Source organism: Somniosus microcephalus, unplaced genomic scaffold (assembly GCF_052327205.1).
Source record: "Somniosus microcephalus isolate GS21.2 unplaced genomic scaffold, FLI_Smic_1.0 unresolved_chr4, whole genome shotgun sequence".
Taxonomy (NCBI): domain Eukaryota; kingdom Metazoa; phylum Chordata; class Chondrichthyes; order Squaliformes; family Somniosidae; genus Somniosus; species Somniosus microcephalus.
Genome location: NW_028225182.1, coordinates 36,906,153 through 36,929,058, shown reverse-complemented (window position 1 = coordinate 36,929,058; position 22,906 = coordinate 36,906,153). Strand labels below are relative to the sequence as shown.

At 54.1% G+C, this 22,906-nt stretch overlaps 1 protein-coding gene across 1 annotated transcript in view; it reads right to left on the bottom strand.

Moving 5' to 3' along the window:
- Positions 1–22,572: 22,572 nt before the first annotated feature.
- The window catches only part of LOC147090543 (fibroblast growth factor 11-like), a 370,019-nt gene continuing 369,685 nt past the window's right edge, over positions 22,573–22,906 (bottom strand). Inside the window, exon 5 of the mRNA XM_085977062.1 lies at positions 22,573–22,706. Coding sequence (XP_085833188.1) covers positions 22,573–22,706 — 134 coding nt within the window. The remainder of the gene's footprint in view (positions 22,707–22,906) is intronic.

Here is a 22,906-nt window from a genome sequence, read left to right as displayed (position 1 = left end):
AATGTCTCCCAGTGAGAGTCAGTGTCTGTCACCTGTGGGACTGTTTCCCAGTGAGAATCAGTGTCTGTCACCTTTGGGACGGTCTCCCAGTGAGAGTCAGTGTCTGACACCTGTGGGACTGTCTCCCAGTGAGAGTCAGTGTCTGACACCTGTGGGACTGTCTCCCAGTGAGAGTCAGTGTCTGACACCTGTGGGACTGTCTCCCAGTGAGAGTCAGTGTCTGACACCTGTGGGACTGTCTCCCAGTGAGAGTCAGTGTCTGACACCTGTGGGACTGTCTCCCAGTGAGAGTCCGTGTCTGACACCTGTGGGACTGTCTCCCAGCGAGAGTCAGTGTCTGACACCTGTGGGACTGTCTCCCAGTGAGAGTCAGTGTCTGACACCTGTGGGACTGTCTCCCAGTGAGTGTCAGTGTCTGTCACCTGGGGGACTGTCTCCCAGTGAGAGTCAGTGTCTGACACCTGTGGGACTGTCTCCCAGTGAGAGTCAGTGTCTGACACATGTGGGACTGTCTCCCAGGGAGAGTCAGTGTCTGACACCTGTGGGACTGTCTCCCAGTGAGAGTCAGTATCTGACACCTGTGGGACTGTCTCCCAGTGAGTGTCAGTGTCTGTCACCTGTGGGACTGTCTCCCAGTGAGAGTCAGTGTCTGACACCTGTGGGACTGTCTCCCAGTGAGAGTCAGTGTCTGACACATGTGGGACTGTCTCCCAGGGAGAGTCAGTGTCTGACACCTGTGGGACTGTCTCCCAGTGAGAGTCAGTGTCTGACACCTGTGGGACTGTCTCCCAGTGAGAGTCAGTGTCTGTCACCTGTGGGACTGTCTCCCAGTGAGAGTCAGTGTCTGACACCTGTGGGACTGTCTCCCAGTGAGAGTCAGTGTCTGACACATGTGGGACTGTCCTCAGTGAGAGTCAGTGTCTGACACCTGTGGGACTGTCTCCCAGTGAGAGTCAGTGTCTGACACCTGTGGGACTGTCTCCCAGTGAGAGTCAGTGTCTGACACCTGTGGGACTGTCTCCCAGTGAGAGTCAGTGTCTGACACCTGTGGGACTGTCTCCCAGTGAGAGTCAGTGTCTGACACCTGTGGGACTGTCTCCCAGTGAGAGTCAGTGTCTGAAACCTGTGGGACTGTCGCCCAGTGAGAGTCAGTGTCTGACACCTGTGGGACTGTTTCCCAGTGAGAGTCAGTGTTTGACACCTGTGGGACTGTCTCCCAGTGAGAGTCAGTGTCTGACACTTGTGGGACTGTCGCCCAGTGAGAGTCAGTGTCTGACAGCTGTGGGACTGTCTCCCAGTGAGAGTCAGTGTCTGACACCTGTGGGACTGTCGCCCAGTGAGAGTCAGTGTCTGACACCTGTGGGACTGTTTCCCAGTGAGAGTCAGTGTCTGACACCTGTGGGACTGTCTATCAGTGAGACTCAGTGTCTGACACCTGTGGGACTGTCTCCCAGTGAGAGTCAGTGTCTGACACCTGTGGGACTGTCTCCCAGTGACAGTCAGTGTCTGACACCTGTGGGACTGTCTCCCAGGGAGAGTCAGTGTCTGACACCTGTGGGACTGTCTCCCAGTGAGAGTCAGTGTCTGTCACCTGTGGGACTGTCTCCCAGTGAGAGTCAGTGTCTGACACCTGTGGGACTGTCTCCCAGTGAGAGTCAGTGTCTGACACCTGTGGGACTGTCTCCCAGTGAGAGTCAGTGTCTGACACCTGTGGGACTGTCTCCCAGTGAGAGTCAGTGTCTGACACCTGTGGGACTGTCTCCCAGTGAGAGTCAGTGTCTGTCACCTGTGGGACTGTCTCCCAGTGAGAGTCAGTGTCTGACACCTGTGGGACTGTCTCCCAGTGAGAGTCAGTGTCTGACACCTGTGGGACTGTCTCCCAGTGAGGGTCAGTGTCTGTCACCTGTGGGACTGTCTCCCAGTGAGAGTCAGTGTCTGGCACCTGTGGGACTGTCTCCCAGTGAGAGTCAGTGTCTGACACCTGTGGGACTGTCTCCCAGTGAGAGTCAGTGTCTGACACTGTGGGACTGTCCCCCAGTGAGAGTCAGTGTCTGACACCTGTGGGACTGTCTCCCAGTGAGAGTCAGTGTCTGACACCTGTGGGACTGTCTCCCAGCGAGAGTCAGTGTCTGACACTGTGGGACTGTGTCCCAGTGAGAGTCAGTGTCTGTCACGTGTGGGACTGTCTCCCAGTGAGAGTCAGTGTCTGTCACCTGTGGGACTGTCTCCCAGTGAGAGTCAGTGTCTGACACCTGTGGGACTGTCCTCAGTGAGAGTCAATGTCTGACACCTGTGGGACTGTCTCCCAGTGAGAGTCAGTGTCTGACATCTGTGGGACTGTCTCCCAGTGAGAGTCAGTGTCTGACACCTGTGGGACTGTCTCCCAGTGAGAGTCAGTGTCTGACACCTGTGGGACTGTCTCCCAGTGAGAGTCAGTGTCTGACACCTGTGGGACTGTCTCCCAGTGAGAGTCAGTGCCTGACACCTGTGGGACTGTCTCCCAGTGAGAGTCAGTGTCTGACACCTGTGGGACTGTCTCCCAGTGAGAGTCAGTGTCTGACACATGTGGGACTGTCTCCCAGTGAGAGTCAGTGTCTGACACCTGTGGGACTGTCTCCCAGTGAGAGTCAGCGTCTGACACCTGTGGGACTGTCTCCCAGTGAGAGTCAGTGTCTGTCACCTGTGGGACTGTCTCCCAGTGAGAGTCAGTGTCTGACACCTGTGGGACTGTCCTCAGTGAGAGTCAGTGTCTGACACCTGTGGGACTGTCTCCCAGTGAGAGTCAGTGTCTGACACATGTGGGACTGTCTCCCAGTGAGAGTCAGTGTCTGACACCTGTGGGAAAGGTGGGGGAATAACTGGGAACACGGAAGTGAACCAATTAATCCCATGTCCCCTCCCGTGGGCTAAAACTCTGGGGTTTTTCTTCAGGCAGTTGAAAAATGCAATTAGGCCACCTGCAAATGTTTGGTAGCAGAATAACTTATGTCGTGCTATTCACCTCAAGGCATATGGGGATCGGGCGGGAAAGTGGCGTTGAGGTCAAGGATCAGCCATGAGCTTATTGAATGGCGGACAGGCTCGAGGGGTCATATGGCCTACTCCTGCTCCTATTTCTTATGGTTCTTATGTTCAACCTTCAACACAAAGCAATTCACAACCAGTGAACTGTTGTGATGTTAGGAATCATGGCAGCCAAGGCCGACACCGATATAGCTTTGCTTCAATGACTCAGTGCCAGGACCGTGTTTGGGTGCCCATATTCTGCCTGAGGACATGTGTAATCGTCGGGAACGCGGGGCAGAGGAGTTAATTATACGTCACCTCCTTCGCTATCGGTTACACACCTGTAAACGGCATTTCAACCCCAGTCGGTTCTGGAGAGTTCTTCCACCAGGCGACCTTGTGAGATCAGAGGTAAAAAGAGCGCGGTGGTCCTGGTGCATTGGCGGAAGAGTCTTCATTGGGAAGCACCAAAGGTCGAAGGTGAGCCGGCAACCGTCTCTTCGCCAGCGAACCAGCGGGCGTCGATCCATGTCACGTGACTGCACTGTGACCAATGCCGTTCAAGAGGCCAAGACATTTGTGGTATATATCAATGATTTGGACTTGAATGGAGGAAGTATGATTAAGGGGTTTGCAGATGATACTAAAATTGGCCGTGTGGTTGATAATGATGAAGAAAGCTGCAGACTGCAGGAAGATATCAGTGGACTGGTCAGGTGGGCAGAACAGTGGCAAATGGAATTCAAGCCGGAGAAGTGTGAGGTAATGCATTTGGATTGGGCTAACAAGGCAAGGGAATACACAATAAATGGTAGGACACTGAGAAGTGCAGAAGATCAGAGGGACCTTGGAGTGCATGTCCACAGATCCCTGAAGGTAGCAGGACAGGTAGATAAGATGGTTAAGATGGCATATAGGATATTTGCCTTTATTAGCCGAGGCACAGAATACAAGAGCAGGGAAGTTATGCTTGAACTGTATAAAACACTAGTTAGGCCACAGCTAGAATACTGCGTGCAGTTCTGGTCACCACATTACAGGAAGGAGGTGATCGCACTAGAGAGGGTACAGAGGAGATTTACCAGGATGTTGCAGGGACTGGGGAACTTTAGCTATGAGGAAAGTTTGGAGAGGCTGGGGTTGTTTTCTTTGGAACAGAGGAGGCTGAGGAGAGACCTAATTGAGGTGTATAAAATGATGATAGATAGAGTGGATAGGAAGGACCTATTTCTCCTAGCAGAGAGGTCAATAACCAGGGGGCAGAGATTTAAAGTAATTGGTTGAAGGATTAGAGGGGAGTTGAGGAGAGCTTTTTTCACCCAGAGGGTGGTGGGGGTCTGGAACTCACGGCCTGAAAGGGTGGTCGAGGCAGAAACCCTGATCACATTTAAAAAGTACTTGGATATGCACTTGAAGTGACAGAACCTACAGGGCTACGGACCAAGAGCTGGAAAGTGGGATTAGGCTCGTTCGCTCTTTGTCGGCCGGCACGGACACGATGGGCCGAATGGCCTCCTTCCATGCTGTAAATTTCTGTGATTCTATGATTGAACAGGAAAACCAATAAGTAGGCCGAAAGAGCGCGATATCAATGAGGAAGCATCTAGAATGTTCTGCTTGGCCACACCCCCACATGAGGCTGCTATTTTATTTACACCACATGTACGGGTAGGTTTGTAAGAAAAATAAATACATTCAGAATAAATATATACATATATATATATATATATATCGTTTTAAAAAAAGGCTGCCCCTCCTGTGACATCATTGACATTCCCGCCAGGCTATTGAATAAGACTCAAGAGACCCTGTGAGGTATAACAGCAGACCTAGCTTCAGCCTTTGGCCCCAAAGGCTGATTATTAAGGGCCCCAGTCACTGAAGGAAATCAGATCGGAATAATATACCGTTAAACCACACCCAGGCCACGCCAGTCCAATTGCCTGAGTCTTCACTTAGGATGGTATAAGCCGTTCAACAGAGCAGGGCCCAGTATCTCCACACACACACACACACACACACACACACACAAACATGCAGTCTAGTGCATGCGTCTCAAACATTTACCTCCCTCCCGCCCCCACCCTCCCCCACCCCTCCCATTCCCCCGGGACTTAGAGGGTTAAATTATGGGTACAGGATGCAGAAACAGTTTGCAGAGGCAGGAGGGATCAGTAACCAGAGGGGATGGCGGGACTGTCGTATGAGAAGAGATTGAGTAAACTAGGCCTGTATTCTCTAGAATGCAGAAGAATGAGAGGTGATCTCATTGAAGTATACAAAATTATTACAGGGCTTGATAGGGTGGATGCTGGGAGAATGTTTCCCTTGGCTGGGGAGTTTAGAACCAGGGGCCACAGCCTCAGGATAAAGGGTAGGCCATTCAGGACTGAGATTAGAAGAAATTTCTTCACACAGAGGGTGGTGAATCTTTGGAATTCTCTACCCCAGAGGGCTGTGGAGGCTCAGTCATTGGGTATATTCAAAACAGAAGTCGATAGATTTCTGACTAGTAAGGGCATCAAGGGATATGGCGATAGGGCCGGTGAATGGAGTTGAGGCAGAAGATCAGCCATGATCTCATTGAATGGCGGAGCAGGCTCGAAGGGCCGAATGGCCTACTCCTGCTCCTATTTCTTATGTTCTTATGACACCGATTTCAGGTAACTGGCAAAAGAACCAGCGGGGGAGATGAGGAGAAATGTTTCTTTTGGCGCAGCGGGACGTTGTGATCTGGAACGTGCTGCCTGGAAGCAGATTCTATATTAGCCTTCAAAAAGGAATTGGATATATACTCGAAAAGGAAAAAAACTTTGCAGGGGAAACAGCAAGGGGAGAGTGGGACTGATTGGATGGCTCTTTCAAAGAGCCGGCACAGGCTCGATGGGCCGAATGGCCTCCTTCCATGCTGTATCATTCAGACACTGTTGGAACCCTTGTTGACTGACGATGCCAGGGACAGTACATTGGGAGAGACTGGGGATACTGGGATTGATTGTACCGGAGCACAGAAGGCTAAGAGGAGATTCAATCAGCCTTTTATAATTACAAAGAGTTTTGATAGTCCGGGTAGGGAGAGATTATTTCCTCTGGTTAGGGAGTCAGTAACGAGGTGGTCGCCAATTTAAAAGTGTCTCTAAGACAGTGAGGAGAGAGGATAAGGGAGATTTCTTTGCACAGAGGGTGGTTGGGGCAGTGGGATTAGTTTGGGATGGATTCAGGGCTACGGGGAGAGAACGGGGCAGTGGGATTAGTTTGGGATTGATACAGGGCAATGGGGAGAGAGCGGGGCAGTGGGATTAGTTTGGGATTGATACAGGGCAATGGGGAGAGAGCGGGGCAGTGGGATTAGTTTGTGATTGATACAGGGCTACGGGGAGAGAGCGGGGCAGTGGGATTAGTTTGTGATTGATACAGGGCTACGGGGAGAGAACGGGGCAGTGGGATTAGTTTGGGATTGATACAGGGCTATGGGGAGAGAGCGGGGCAGTGGGATTAGTTTGGGATTGATACAGGGCTACGGGGAGAGAGTGGGGCAGTGGGATTAGTTTGGGGATTGATACAGGGCTATAGGGAGAGCGGGGCAGTGGGATTAGTTTAGGATTGATACAGGGCTACGGAGAGAGAGCGGGGCAGTGGGATTAGTTTGGGGATTGATACAGGGCTATGGGGGGAGAGCGGGGCAGTGGGATTAGTTTGGGGATTGATACAGGGCTATGGGGAGAGAGCGGGGGCAGTGGGATTAGTTTGGGATTGACACAGGGCTATGGGGAGAGAGTGGGGCAGTGGGATTAGTTTGGGATTAATACAGGGCTATGAGGATGGAGCGGGGCAGTGGGATTAGTTTGGGGATTGATACAGAGCTATGGGGAGAGAACGGGGCAGTGGGATTAGTTTGGGGATTAATACAGGGCTATGGGGAGAGAGTGGGGCAGTGGGATTAGTTTGGGAATGATACAGGGCTATGGGGAGAGAGCGGGGCAGTGGGATTAGTTTGGGGATTGATACAGGGCTATGGGCAGAGAGCGGGGCAGTGGGATTAGTTTGGGATTGATACAGGGCTATGGGCAGAGTGCGGGGCAGGGGGATTAGTTTGGGATTGATACAGGGCTATGGGCAGAGAGCGGGGCAGTGGGATTAGTTTGGGATTGATACAGGGCTATGGGCAGAGAGCAGGGCAGTGGGATTAGTTTGGGAATGATACAGGGCTATGGGGAGAGAGCGGGGCAGTGGGATTAGTTTGGGGATTGATACAGGGCTATGGGCAGAGAGCGGGCCAGAGGGATTAGTTTGGGATTCATACAGGGCTATGGGGAGAGAGCGGGGAAGTGGGATTAGTTTGGGATTGATACAGGGCTATGGGCAGAGAGCGGGGCAGTGGGATTAGTTTGGGGATTGATACAGGGCGATGGGGCGAGAGCGGGGCAGTGGGATTAGTTTGAGGATTGATACAGGGCTATGCGGAGAGAGCAGGGGCAGTGGGATTAGTTTGGGGATTGATACAGGGCGATAGGGAGAGAGCGGGGCAGTAGGATAAGTTTGGGGATTGATACAGGGCTATGGGCAGAGAGCGGGGCAGTGGGATTAGTTTGGGGATTGATACAGGCCTATGGGGAGAGAACGGGGCAGTGGAATTAGTTTAGGATTGATACAGGGCAATGTGGAGAGAGCGGGGCAGTGGGATTAGTTTGGAATTGATACAGAGCTATGGGTAGAGAGCGGGGCAGTGGGATTAGTTTGGGGATTGATACAGGGCTATGGGGAGAGAGTGGGCAGTGGGATTAGTTTAGGATTGATACAGGACTACGGGGAGAGAGTGGGGCAGTGGGATTAGTTTAGGATTGATACAGGGCAATGGGGAGAGAGCGGGGCAGTGGGATTAGTTTGGGATTGATACAGGGTTATGGGGCAGAGAGTGGGGCAGTGGGATTAGTTTAGGATTGATACAGGGCTACGGGGAGAGCGCGGGGCAGTGGGATTAGTTTGGGATTGATACAGGGCTATGGAGAGAGAGCGGGGCAGTGGGATTAGTTTGGGATTGATACAGGGCTATGGGGAGAGAGCGGGGCAGTGGGATTAGATTGGGATTGATACAGGGCTATGGGGAGAGAGCGGGGCAGTGGGATTAGTTTGGGAATGATACAGGGCTATGGGGAGAGAACAGGACAGTGGGATTAGTTTGGGATTGATACAGGGCTATGGGGAGAGAGCGGGGCAGTGGGATTAGTTTGGGAATGATACAGGGCTATGGGGAGAGAGCGGGGCAGTGGGATTAGTTTGGGAATGATACAGGGCTATGGGGAGAGAGCGGGGTAGTGGGATTAGTTTGGGATTGATACAGGGTGATGGGGAGACAGCGGGGCAGTGGGATTAGTTTAGGATTGATACAGGTCTATGGGGAGAGAGCGGGGCAGTGGGATTAGTTTGGGATTGAACCAGGGCTATGGGGAGAGAGCGGGGCAGTGGGATTAGTTTGGGATTGATACAGGGCTATGGGGAGAGAGCGGGGCAGTGGGATTAGTTTTGGATTGTTACAGGGCTATGGGGAGAGAGCGGGGCAGTGGGATTAGTTTGGGGATTGATACAGGGCTATGGGGAGAGAGCGGGGCAGTGGGATTAGTTTAGGATTGTTACAGGGCTATGGGGAGAGAGCGGGGCAGTGGGATTAGTTTGGGGATTGATACAGGGCTATGGGGAGAGAGCGGGGCAGTGGGATTAGTTTGGGGATCGATACAGGGCTATGGGGAGAGAGCGGGGCAGTGGGATTAGTTTGGGGATTGATACAGGGCTATGGGGAGAGAGCGGGGCAGTGGGATTAGTTTGGGATTGATACAGGGCTATGGGGAGAGAGCGGGGCAGTGGGATTAGTTTGGGATTGATACAGGGCTATGGGGAGAGAGCGGGGCAGTGGGATTAGTTTGGGATTGATACAGGGCTACGGGGAGAGAGTGGGGCAGTGGGATTAGTTTGGGGGTTGATACAGGGCTATAGGGAGAGCGGGGCAGTGGGATTAGTTTAGGATTGATACAGGGCTACGGAGAGAGAGCGGGGCAGTGGGATTAGTTTGGGGATTGATACAGGGCAATGGGGGGAGAGCGGGGCAGTGGGATTAGTTTGGGGATTGATACAGGGCTATGGGGAGAGAGCGGGGGCAGTGGGATTAGTTTGGGATTGACACAGGGCTATGGGGAGAGAGTGGGGCAGTGGGATTCGTTTGGGATTAATACAGGGCTATGAGGATGGAGCGGGGCAGTGGGATTAGTTTGGGGATTGATACAGAGCTATGGGGAGAGAGCGGGGCAGTGGGATTAGTTTGGGGATTAATACAGGGCTATGGGGAGAGAGTGGGGCAGTGAGATTAGTTTGGGATTGATACAGGGCTATGGGCAGAGTGCGGGGCAGGGGGATTAGTTTGGGATTGATACAGGGCTATGGGCAGAGAGCGGGGCAGTGGGATTAGTTTGGGATTGATACAGGGCTATGGGCAGAGAGCGGGGCAGTGGGATTAGTTTGGGAATGATACAGGGCTATGGGGAGAGAGCGGGGCAGTGGGATTAGTTTGGGGATTGATACAGGGCTATGGGCAGAGAGCGGGCCAGAGGGATTAGTTTGGGATTGATACAGGGCTATGGGGAGAGAGCGGGGAAGTGGGATTAGTTTGGGATTGATACAGGGCTATGGGCAGAGAGCGGGGCAGTGGGATTAGTTTGGGGATTGATACAGGGCGATGGGGCGAGAGCGGGGCAGTGGGATTAGTTTGGGGATTGATACAGGGCTATACGGAGAGAGCAGGGGCAGTGGGATTAGTTTGGGGATTGATACAGGGCGATAGGGAGAGAGCGGGGCAGTGGGATTAGTTTGGGGATTGATACAGGGCTATGGGGAGAGAGCAGGGGCAGTGGGATTAGTTTGGGATTGATACAGGCCTATGGGGAGAGAACGGGGCAGTGGGATTAGTTTAGGATTGATACAGGGCAATGTGGAGAGAGCGGGGCAGTGGGATTAGTTTGGAATTGATACAGAGCTATGGGTAGTGAGCGGGGCAGTGGGATTAGTTTGGGGATTGATACAGGGCTATGGGGAGCGAGTGGGCAGTGGGATTAGTTCAGGATTGATACAGGACTACGGGGAGAGAGCGGGGCAGTGGGATTAGTTTAGGATTGATACAGGGCTATGGGGAGAGAGCGGGGCAGTGGGATTAGTTTGGGATTGATACAGGGTTATGGGGCAGAGAGTGGGGCAGTGGGATTAGTTTAGGATTGATACAGGGCTACGGGGAGAGCGCGGGGCAGTGGGATTAGTTTGGGATTGATACAGGGCTATGGGGAGAGAGCGGGGCAGTGGGATTAGTTTGGGATTGATACAGGGCTATGGGGAGAGAGCGGGGCAGTGGGATTAGATTGGGATTGATACAGGGCTATGGGGAGAGAGCGGGGCAGTGGGATTAGTTTGGGAATGATACAGGGCTATGGGGAGAGAGCAGGACAGTGGGATTAGTTTGGGATTGATACAGGGCTAAAGGGAGAGAGCGGGGCAGTGGGATTAGTTTGGGATTGATACAGGGCTATGGGGAGAGAGCGGGGCAGTGGGATTAGTTTGGGAATGATACAGGGCTATGGGGAGAGAGCGGGGCAGTGGGATTAGTTTGGGATTGATACAGGGCTTTGGGGAGAGAGCGGGGTAGTGGGATTAGTTTGGGATTGATACAGGGTGATGGGGAGACAGCGGGGCAGTGGGATTAGTTTAGGATTGATACACGTCTGTGGGGAGAGAGCGGGGTAGTGGGATTAGTTTGGGATTGAACCAGGGCTATGGGGAGAGAGCGGGGCAGTGGGATTAGTTTGGGATTGATACAGGGCTATGGGGAGAGAGCGGGGCAGTGGGATTAGTTTTGGATTGTTACAGGGCTATGGGGAGAGAGCGGGGCAGTGGGATTAGTTTGGGGATTGTTACAGGGCTATGGGGAGAGAGCGGGGCAGTGGTATTAGTTTAGGATTGTTACAGGGCTATGGGGAGAGAGCGGGGCAGTGGGATTAGTTTGGGGATTGATACAGGGCTATGGGGAGAGAGCGGGGCAGTGGGATTAGTTTGGGGATCGATACAGGGCTATGGGGAGAGAGCGGGGCAGTGGGATTAGTTTGGGGATTGATACAGGGCTATGGGGAGAGAGCGGGGCAGTGGGATTAGTTTGGGATTGATACAGGGCTCTGGGGAGAGAGCGGGGCAGTGGGATTAGTTTGGGATTGATACAGGGCTATGGGGAGAGAGCGGGGCAGTGGGATTAGTTTGGGATTGATACAGGGTTATGGGGCAGAGAGTGGGGCAGTGGGATTAGTTTAGGATTGATACAGGGCTACGGGGAGAGCGCGGGGCAGTGGGATTAGTTTGGGATTGATACAGGGCTATGGGGAGAGAGCGGGGCAGTGGGATTAGTTTGGGATTGATACAGGGCTATGGGGAGAGAGCGGGGCAGTGGGATTAGATTGGGATTGATACAGGGCTATGGGGAGAGAGCGGGGCAGTGGGATTAGTTTGGGAATGATACAGGGCTATGGGGAGAGAGCAGGACAGTGGGATTAGTTTGGGATTGATACAGGGCTAAAGGGAGAGAGCGGGGCAGTGGGATTAGTTTGGGATTGATACAGGGCTATGGGGAGAGAGCGGGGCAGTGGGATTAGTTTGGGAATGATACAGGGCTATGGGGAGAGAGCGGGGCAGTGGGATTAGTTTGGGATTGATACAGGGCTTTGGGGAGAGAGCGGGGTAGTGGGATTAGTTTGGGATTGATACAGGGTGATGGGGAGACAGCGGGGCAGTGGGATTAGTTTAGGATTGATACACGTCTGTGGGGAGAGAGCGGGGTAGTGGGATTAGTTTGGGATTGAACCAGGGCTATGGGGAGAGAGCGGGGCAGTGGGATTAGTTTGGGATTGATACAGGGCTATGGGGAGAGAGCGGGGCAGTGGGATTAGTTTTGGATTGTTACAGGGCTATGGGGAGAGAGCGGGGCAGTGGGATTAGTTTGGGGATTGTTACAGGGCTATGGGGAGAGAGCGGGGCAGTGGTATTAGTTTAGGATTGTTACAGGGCTATGGGGAGAGAGCGGGGCAGTGGGATTAGTTTGGGGATTGATACAGGGCTATGGGGAGAGAGCGGGGCAGTGGGATTAGTTTGGGGATCGATACAGGGCTATGGGGAGAGAGCGGGGCAGTGGGATTAGTTTGGGGATTGATACAGGGCTATGGGGAGAGAGCGGGGCAGTGGGATTAGTTTGGGATTGATACAGGGCTCTGGGGAGAGAGCGGGGCAGTGGGATTAGTTTGGGATTGATACAGGGCTATGGGGAGAGAGCGGGGCAGTGGGATTAGTTTGGGATTGATGCAGGGCTATGGGGAGAGAGCGGGGCAGTCGGATTAGTTTTGGATTGTTACAGGGCTATGGGGAGAGAGCGGGGCAGTGGGATTAGCTTGGGGATTGATACAGGGCTATGGGGAGAGAGCGGGGCAGTGGGATTAGTTTAGGATTGTTACAGGGCTATGGGGAGAGAGCGGGGCAGTGGGATTAGTTTGGGGATTGATACAGGGCTATGGGGAGAGAGCGGGGCAGTGGGATTAGTTTGGGGATTGATACAGGGCTATGGGGAGAGAGCGGGGCAGTGGGATTAGTTTGGGGATCGATACAGGTCTATGGGGAGAGAGCAGGGCAGTGGGATTAGTTTGGGGATTGATACAGGGCTATGGGGAGAGAGCGGGGCAGTGGGATTAGTTTGGGATTGATACAGGGCTATGGGGAGAGAGCGGGGCAGTGGGATTAGTTTGGGATTGATACAGGGCTATGGGGAGAGAGCGGGGTAGTGGGATTAGTTTGGGATTGATACAGGGCTATGGGGAGAAAGCGGGGCAGTGTGATTAGTTTGGGGATTGCTACAGGGCTATGGGGAGAGAGCGGGGCAGTGGGATTAGTTTGGGATTGATGCAGGGCTATGGGGAGAGAGCGGGGCAGTGGGATTAGTTTGGGATTGATACAGGGCTATGGGGAGAGCGCGGGGCAGTGGGATTAGTTTGGGAATGATACAGGGCTATGGGGAGAGAGCGGGGCAGTGGGATTAGTTTGGGGATTGATGCAGGGCTATGGGGAGAGAGCGGGGCAGGGGATTGATACAGGGCTATGGGGAGAGAGCGGGGCAGTGGGATTAGTTTGGGGATTGATTCAGGGCTATGGGGAGAGCACAGGGCAATGGGATTAGTTTGGGGATTGATACAGGGCTATGGGGAGAGAGCGGGGCAGTGGGATTAGTTTGGGATTGATACAGGGCTATGGGGAGAGAGCGGGGCAGTGGGATTAGTTTGGGATTGATACAGGGCTATGGGGAGAGAGCGGGGCAGTGGGATTAGTTTAGGGATTGATACAGGGCTATGGGGAGAGTGCGGGGCAGTGGGATTAGTTTGGGATTGATACAGGTCTATGGGGAGAGAGCGGGGCAGTGGGATTAGTTTGGGAATGATACAGGGCTATGGGGAGAGAGCGGGACAGTGGGATTAGTTTGGGATTGATACAGGGCTATGGGGAGAGAGCGGGGCAGTAGGATTAGTTTGGGATTGATACAGGGCTATGGGGAGAGAGCGGGGCAGTGGGATTAGTTTGGGATTGATACAGGGCTTTGGGGAGAGAGCGGGGTAGTGGGATTAATTTGGGATTGATACAGGGTGATGGGGAGACAGCGGGGCAGTGGGATTAGTTTAGGATTGATACAGGTCTATGGGGAGAGAGCGGGGTAGTGGGATTAGTTTGGGATTGAACCAGGGCTATGGGGAGAGAGCGGGGCAGTGGGATTAGTTTGGGATTGATACAGGGCTATGGGGAGAGAGCGAGGCAGTGGGATTAGTTTTGGATTGTTACAGGGCTATGGGGAGAGAGCGGGGCAGTGGGATTAGTTTGGGGATTGATACAGGGCTATGGGGAGAGAGCGGGGCAGTGGGATTAGTTTCGGATTGTTACAGGGCTATGGGGAGAGAGCGGGACAGTGGGATTAGTTTGGGGATTGATACAGGGCTATGGGGAGCGAGCGGGGCAGTGGGATTAGTTTGGGGATCGATACAGGGCTATGGGGAGAGAGCGGGGCAGTGGGATTAGTTTGGGGATTGATACAGGGCTATGGGGAGAGAGCGGGGCAGTGGGATTAGTTTGGGATTGATACAGGGCTATGGTGAGAGAGCGGGGCAGTGGGATTAGTTTGGGATTGATACAGGGCTATGGGGAGAGAGCGGGGCAGTGGGATTAGTTTGGGATTGATACAGGGCTATGGGGAGAGAGCGGGGCAGTGGGATTAGTTTTGGATTGTTACAGGGCTATGGGGAGAGAGCGGGGCAGTGGGATTAGTTTGGGGATTGATACAGGGCTATGGGGAGAGAGCGGGGCAGTGGGATTAGTTTAGGATTGTTACAGGGCTATGGGGAGAGAGCGGGGCAGTGGGATTAGTTTGGGGATTGATACAGGGCTATGGGGAGAGAGCGGGGCAGTGCGATTAGTTTGGGGATCGATACAGGGCTATGGGGAGAGAGCGGGGCAGTGGGATTAGTTTGGGGATTGATACAGGGCTATGGGGAGAGAGCGGGGCAGTGGGATTAGTTTGGGATTGATACAGGGCTATGGGGAGAGAGCGGGGCAGTGGGATTAGTTTGGGATTGATACAGGGCTATGGGGAGAGAGCGGGGCAGTGTGATTAGTTTGGGGATTGCTACAGGGCTATGGGGAGAGAGCGGGGCAGTGGGATTAGTTTGGGATTGATACAGGGCTATGAGGAGAGAGCGGGGCAGTGGGATTAGTTTGGGATTGATACAGGGCTATGGGGAGAGAGCGGGGCAGTGGGATTAGTTTGGGATTGATACAGGGCTATGGGGAGAGCGCGGGGCAGTGGGATTAGTTTGGGAATGATACAGGGCTACGGGGAGAGAGCGGGACAGTGGGATTAGTTTGGGATTGATACAGGGCTATGAGGAGAGAGCGGGGCAGTGGGAATAGTTTGGGATTGATACAGGGCAATGGGGAGAGAGCGGGGCAGTGGGATTAGTTTGGGATTGATACAGGGCTATGGGGAGAGAGCGGGGCAGTGGGATTAGTTTGGGATTGATACAGGGCGATGGGGAGACAGCGGGGCAGTGGGATTAGTTTGGGATTGATAGAGGACTATGGGGAGAGAGCGGGGCAGTGGGATTAGTTTGGGGATTGATACAGGGCTATGGGGAGAGAGCGGGGCAGTGGGATTAGTTTTGGATTGTTACAGGGCTATGGGGAGAGAGCGGGGCAGTGGGATTAGTTTGGGGATTGATACAGGGCTATGGGGAGAGAGCGGGGCAGTGGGATTAGTTTAGGATTGTTACAGGGCTATGGGGAGAGAGCGGGGCAGTGGGATTAGTTTGGGGATTGATACAGGGCTATGGGGAGAGAGCGGGGCAGTGCGATTAGTTTGGGGATCGATACAGGGCTATGGGGAGAGAGCGGGGCAGTGGGATTAGTTTGGGGATTGATACAGGGCTATGGGGAGAGAGCGGGGCAGTGGGATTAGTTTGGGATTGATACAGGGCTATGGGGAGAGAGCGGGGCAGTGGTATTAGTTTGGGATTGATACAGGGCTATGGGGAGAGAGCGGGGCAGTGGGATTAGTTTGGGATTGATACAGGGCTATGGGGAGAGAGCGGGGCAGTGTGATTAGTTTGGGGATTGCTACAGGGCTATGGGGAGAGAGCGGGGCAGTGGGATTAGTTTGGGATTGATACAGGGCTATGAGGAGAGAGCGGGGCAGTGGGATTAGTTTGGGATTGATACAGGGCTATGGGGAGAGAGCGGGGCAGTGGGATTAGTTTGGGATTGATACAGGGCTATGGGGAGAGCGCGGGGCAGTGGGATTAGTTTGGGAATGATACAGGGCTACGGGGAGAGAGCGGGACAGTGGGATTAGTTTGGGATTGATACAGGGCTATGAGGAGAGAGCGGGGCAGTGGGATTAGTTTGGGATTGATGCAGGGCAATGGGGAGAGAGCGGGGCAGTGGGATTAGTTTGGGATTGATACAGGGCTATGGGGAGAGAGCGGGGCAGTGGGATTAGTTTGGGATTGATACAGGGCGATGGGGAGACAGCGGGGCAGTGGGATTAGTTTGGGATTGATAGAGGACTATGGGGAGAGAGCGGGGCAGTGGGATTAGTTTGGGGATTGATACAGGGCTATGGGGAGAGAGCGGGGCAGTGGGATTAGTTTTGGATTGTTACAGGGCTATGGGGAGAGAGCGGGGCAGTGGGATTAGTTTGGGGATTGATACAGGGCTATGGGGAGAGAGCGGGGCAGTGGGATTAGTTTAGGATTGTTACAGGGCTATGGGGAGAGAGCGGGGCAGTGGGATTAGTTTGGGGATTGATACAGGGCTATGGGGAGAGAGCGGGGCAGTGCGATTAGTTTGGGGATCGATACAGGGCTATGGGGAGAGAGCGGGGCAGTGGGATTAGTTTGGGGATTGATACAGGGCTATGGGGAGAGAGCGGGGCAGTGGTATTAGTTTGGGATTGATACAGGGCTATGGGGAGAGAGCGGGGCAGTGGGATTAGTTTGGGATTGATACAGGGCTATGGGGAGAGAGCGGGGCAGTGTGATTAGTTTTGGGATTGCTACAGGGCTATGGGGAGAGAGCGGGGCAGTGGGATTAGTTTGGGATTGATACAGGGCTATGAGGAGAGAGCGGGGCAGTGGGATTAGTTTGGGATTGATACAGAGCTATGGGGAGAGAGCGGGGCAGTGGGATTAGTTTGGGATTGATACAGGGCTATGGGGAGAGCGCGGGGCAGTGGGATTAGTTTGGGAATGATACAGGGCTACGGGGAGAGAGCGGGACAGTGGGATTAGTTTGGGATTGATACAGGGCTATGAGGAGAGAGCGGGGCAGTGGGATTAGTTTGGGATTGATACAGGGCAATGGGGAGAGAGCGGGGCAGTGGGATTAGTTTGGGATTGATACAGGGCTATGGGGAGAGAGCGGGGCAGTGGGATTAGTTTGGGATTGATACAGGGCGATGGGGAGACAGCGGGGCAGTGGGATTAGTTTGGGATTGATAGAGGACTATGGGGAGAGAGCGGGGCAGTGGGATTAGTTTGGGGATTGATACAGGGCTATGGGGAGAGAGCGGGGCAGTGGGATTAGTATATGATTGATACAGGGCTATGGGGAGAGAGCGGGGCAGTGGGATTAGTTTGGGGATTGATACAGGGCTATGGGGAGAGAGCGGGGCAGGGGATTGATACAGGGCTATGGGGTGAGAGCGGGGCAGTGGGATTAGTTTGGGGATTGATTCAGGGCTATGGGGAGAGCAGAGGGCAATGGGATTAGTTTGGGGATTGATACAGTGCTATGGGGAGAGAGCGGGGCAGTGGGATTAGTTTGGGATTGATCCAGGGCTATGGGGAGAGAGCGGGGCAGTGGGATTAGTTTGGGATTGATACAGGGCTATGGGGAGAGAGCGGGGCAGTGGGATTAGTTTGGGATTGATACAGGGCTATGGGGAGAGAGCGGGGCAGTGGGATTAGTTTGGGATTGATACAGCGCTATGGGGAGAGAGCGGGGCAGTGTGATTAGTTTGGGGATTGATACAGGGCTATGGGGAGAGTGCGGGGCAGTGGGATTAGTTTGGGATTGATACAGGGCTATGGGGAGAGAGTGGGGCAGTGGGATTAGTTTCGGATTGATACAGGGCTATGGGGAGAGAGCGGGGCAGTGGGATTAGTTTGGTGATTGATACAGGGCTATGGGGAGAGAGCGGGGCAGTGGGATTAGTTTGGGATTGATACAGGGCTATGGGGAGAGTGCCGGGCAGTGGGATTAGTTTGGGGATTGATACAGGGCTATGGGGAGAGAGCGGGGCAGTGGGATTAGTTTGGGATTGATACAGGGCTATGGGGAGAGAGCGGGGCAGTGGGATTAGTTTAGGGATTGATACAGGGCTATGGGGAGAGAGAGGGGCAGTGGGATTAGTTTAGGGATTGATACAGGGCTATGGGGAGAGAGCGGGGCAGTGGGATTAGTTTGGGATTGATACAGGGCTATGGGGAGAGAGCGGGGCAGTGGGATTAGTTTGGGATTGATACAGCGCTATGGGGAGAGAGCGGGGCAGTGTGATTAGTTTGGGGATTGATACAGGGCTATGGGGAGAGTGCGGGGCAGTGGGATTAGTTTGGGATTGATACAGGGCTATGGGGAGAGAGTGGGGCAGTGGGATTAGTTTGGGATTGATACAGGGCTATGGGGAGAGAGCGGGGCAGTGGGATTAGTTTGGTGATTGATACAGGGCTATTGGGAGAGAGCGGGGCAGTGGGATTAGTTTGGGATTGATACAGGGCTATGGGGAGAGTGCCGGGCAGTGGGATTAGTTTGGGGATTGATACAGGGCTATGGGGAGAGAGCGGGGCAGTGGGATTAGTTTGGGATTGATACAGGGCTATGGGGAGAGAGCGGGGCAGTGGGATTAGTTTAGGGATTGATACAGGGCTATGGGGAGAGAGAGGGGCAGTGGGATTAGTTTAGAATTGATACAGGGCTATGGGGAGAGAGCGGGGCAGTGGGATTAGTTTGGGGATTGATACAGGGCTATGGGGTGAGAGCGGGGCAGTGGGATTAGTTTGGGGATTGATACAGGGCTATGGGGAGAGAGCGGGGCAATGGGATTAGTTTGGGGATTGATACAGGGCTATGGGGAGAGAGCGGGGCAGTGGGATTAGTTTGGGATTGATACAGGGCTATGGGGAGAGAGCGGGGCAGTGGGATTCGTTTGGGATTGGTACAGGGCTATGGGGAGAGAGTGGGGCAGTGGGATTAGTTTGGGATTGATACAGGGCTACGGGGAGAGAGCGGGGCAGTGGGATTAGTTTGGGATTGATACAGGGCGATGGGGAGACAGCGGGGCAGTGGGATTAGTTTGGGATTGATAGAGGACTATGGGGAGAGAGCGGGGCAGTGGGATTAGTTTGGGGATTGATACAGGGCTATGGGGAGAGAGCGGGGCAGTGGGATTAGTATATGATTGATACAGGGCTATGGGGAGAGAGCGGGGCAGTGGGATTAGTTTGGGGATTGATACAGGGCTATGGGGAGAGAGCGGGGCAGGGGATTGATACAGGGCTATGGGGTGAGAGCGGGGCAGTGGGATTAGTTTGGGGATTGATTCAGGGCTATGGGGAGAGCAGAGGGCAATGGGATTAGTTTGGGGATTGATACAGTGCTATGGGGAGAGAGCGGGGCAGTGGGATTAGTTTGGGATTGATCCAGGGCTATGGGGAGAGAGCGGGGCAGTGGGATTAGTTTGGGATTGATACAGGGCTATGGGGAGAGAGCGGGGCAGTGGGATTAGTTTGGGATTGATACAGGGCTATGGGGAGAGAGCGGGGCAGTGGGATTAGTTTGGGATTGATACAGCGCTATGGGGAGAGAGCGGGGCAGTGTGATTAGTTTGGGGATTGATACAGGGCTATGGGGAGAGTGCGGGGCAGTGGGATTAGTTTGGGATTGATACAGGGCTATGGGGAGAGAGTGGGGCAGTGGGATTAGTTTCGGATTGATACAGGGCTATGGGGAGAGAGCGGGGCAGTGGGATTAGTTTGGTGATTGATACAGGGCTATGGGGAGAGAGCGGGGCAGTGGGATTAGTTTGGGATTGATACAGGGCTATGGGGAGAGTGCCGGGCAGTGGGATTAGTTTGGGGATTGATACAGGGCTATGGGGAGAGAGCGGGGCAGTGGGATTAGTTTGGGATTGATACAGGGCTATGGGGAGAGAGCGGGGCAGTGGGATTAGTTTAGGGATTGATACAGGGCTATGGGGAGAGAGAGGGGCAGTGGGATTAGTTTAGGGATTGATACAGGGCTATGGGGAGAGAGCGGGGCAGTGGGATTAGTTTGGGATTGATACAGGGCTATGGGGAGAGAGCGGGGCAGTGGGATTAGTTTGGGATTGATACAGCGCTATGGGGAGAGAGCGGGGCAGTGTGATTAGTTTGGGGATTGATACAGGGCTATGGGGAGAGTGCGGGGCAGTGGGATTAGTTTGGGATTGATACAGGGCTATGGGGAGAGAGTGGGGCAGTGGGATTAGTTTGGGATTGATACAGGGCTATGGGGAGAGAGCGGGGCAGTGGGATTAGTTTGGTGATTGATACAGGGCTATTGGGAGAGAGCGGGGCAGTGGGATTAGTTTGGGATTGATACAGGGCTATGGGGAGAGTGCCGGGCAGTGGGATTAGTTTGGGGATTGATACAGGGCTATGGGGAGAGAGCGGGGCAGTGGGATTAGTTTGGGATTGATACAGGGCTATGGGGAGAGAGCGGGGCAGTGGGATTAGTTTAGGGATTGATACAGGGCTATGGGGAGAGAGAGGGGCAGTGGGATTAGTTTAGAATTGATACAGGGCTATGGGGAGAGAGCGGGGCAGTGGGATTAGTTTGGGGATTGATACAGGGCTATGGGGTGAGAGCGGGGCAGTGGGATTAGTTTGGGGATTGATACAGGGCTATGGGGAGAGAGCGGGGCAATGGGATTAGTTTGGGGATTGATACAGGGCTATGGGGAGAGAGCGGGGCAGTGGGATTAGTTTGGGATTGATACAGGGCTATGGGGAGAGAGCGGGGCAGTGGGATTCGTTTGGGATTGGTACAGGGCTATGGGGAGAGAGTGGGGCAGTGGGATTAGTTTGGGATTGATACAGGGCTACGGGGAGAGAGCGGGGCAATGGGATTAGTTTAGGATTGATACAGGGCTATGGGGAGAGAGCGGGGCAGTGGGATTAGTTTGGGAATGATAAAGGGCTATGGGGAGAGAGCGGGACAGTGGGATTAGTTTGGGATTGATACAGGGCTATGGGGAGAGAGCGGGGCAGTAGGATTAGTTTGGGATTGATACAGGGCTATGGGGAGAGAGCGGGGCAGTGCGATTAGTTTGGGAATGATACAGGGCTATGGGGAGAGAGCGGGGCAGTGGGATTAGTTTGCGATTGATACAGGGTGATGGGGAGAAAGCGGGGCATTGGGATTAGTTTGGGATTGATACAGGGCTATGGGGAGGAGCGGGGCAGTGGGATTAGTTTGGGATTGATACAGGGCTATGGGGAAAGAGTGGGGCAGTGGGATTAGTTTGGGGATTGATACAGGGCTATGGGCAGAGAGCGGGGCAGTGGGATTAGTATGTGATTGATACAGGGCTATGGGGAGAGAGCGGGGAAGTGGGATTAGTTTGGGAATGATACAGGGCTATGGGGAGAGAGCGGGGCAGGTTTTTGATTGTTCTAGAAAAGAGCCGGCCCAGACACGATGGGCCGAATAGTCCCCATTCTGTGCAGTAAGTTTCTATCTGAGGGAGTACATATTGCAAACTGGTAGATAATGGGCTGGGGAGTCCCTGACTGTGTTGTTCCGTGGAATGAAAGGTGACAAACCTTATTGCAAACAGGCCTGCCCAGTAGCTGAGGACTCTTCAGTGCCTGGAGCTGAGATTGATATGGGCTTGTGTGTCCTTGAGTATAGAAGATTAAGGGGTGGATAAAGAGAAACTATTTCCTCTGGTGGGGGGAGTTCAGAACAAGGGGGCGTAACCTTAAAATTAGAGCCAGGCTGTTCAGGGGTGATGTCAGGAAGCAGATCTTCACACAAAGGGTGGTGGAAATCTGGAACGCCCGCCCCTAAAAAAGCTGTCGAGGCTGGGGGTCAATTGAAAATTTCAAAACTGAGATTGATTTTTGTGTGTAAGTGTATTCAGGGAACCAAGGCAGGAAGCTGGAGTTAAGATACCGATCAGCCACGATCTCACTGAATGGCGGAACAGGCTTGAGGGGCTGAATGGCCTCCTGCTATCCCCATGTTGAAGGCGGAGCTGGAGCGGCCATGCTGGTCCCTGGCAATGCCCGCCCACGCAGCGGGAAGCCCACCGCCCAGTGGCAGGGCCAGACGGTGAAGCGGCGGTGACGGAGCGTCGGTCTCTGAGGCTGGAAGCCGGGTTGGGGTGGTGGGGGGGGTGGGGTGTGGTCCCGGCCCCTAAACCCCCATCGGACGGGGTCCCGAGGCAGAGGGGAGGAGTTGGCCATGGTCCTGAGTGGGGCGGGGGGCGGTGGCAGGGGAAAGGTAAGCTAATCTCTCCGCGGTTTGCACCCGTCTAATGCCCGACTGCCCCTTTCCCCGGGCCCCCCCAATCCGCCCTCCCTCCTGCCGATAGACGGGCACGGCAAGCCGTGGAGACTTGGCAAGGTTGCAGCCTGTATCAAAAGGATGGTAGAATGCCTTCTGCAAAGCGGGTGCCGCTTTTGATCACCCACGGGTTAGGCGGGGTGTTTTCCTCTAGTTGTGTCCAACAGCCGTTAGTGCCCTCTTCTTGTTGGCGGGACGGTTTGGGTCGAGGCAGTCTCCATTCCGCGCGGAACACCACACCCCTCCCCCCCCCACCCCGGCGGGAAGATCGCCACCCTGCGCCCCCTCCCCCTCCCACCCCGTGCCCCCACCCTCCCCCCCCCCCCCCTTGTTGCTGCCGCCGGCGCCCTCCGACTACGTCCCCATCTTCGGGGGTGCCTCCTTCCCGCCGTTCATGGTCGTGGTCCCGCCCACCGTCTTAGCGGCCTTCTTGCCGTCCGGAGGCTCCTCCACCAGCTCGTGCAGCGATGGCTCCCGGTACATGGCCACTGCAAGAGAAGGCACGGGACAGTCAGACACCAACACTTGCATTTATATAGCGCCTTTAACGTAGCAACACCACCCAAGGCACCTCACAGGAACGATTATCAGACAAAATTTGACACCGAGCCACATAAGGAGATATTAGGGCAGGTGACCAAAAGCTTGGTCAAAGAGGTAGGTTTTAAGGAACGTCTTAAAGGAGGAG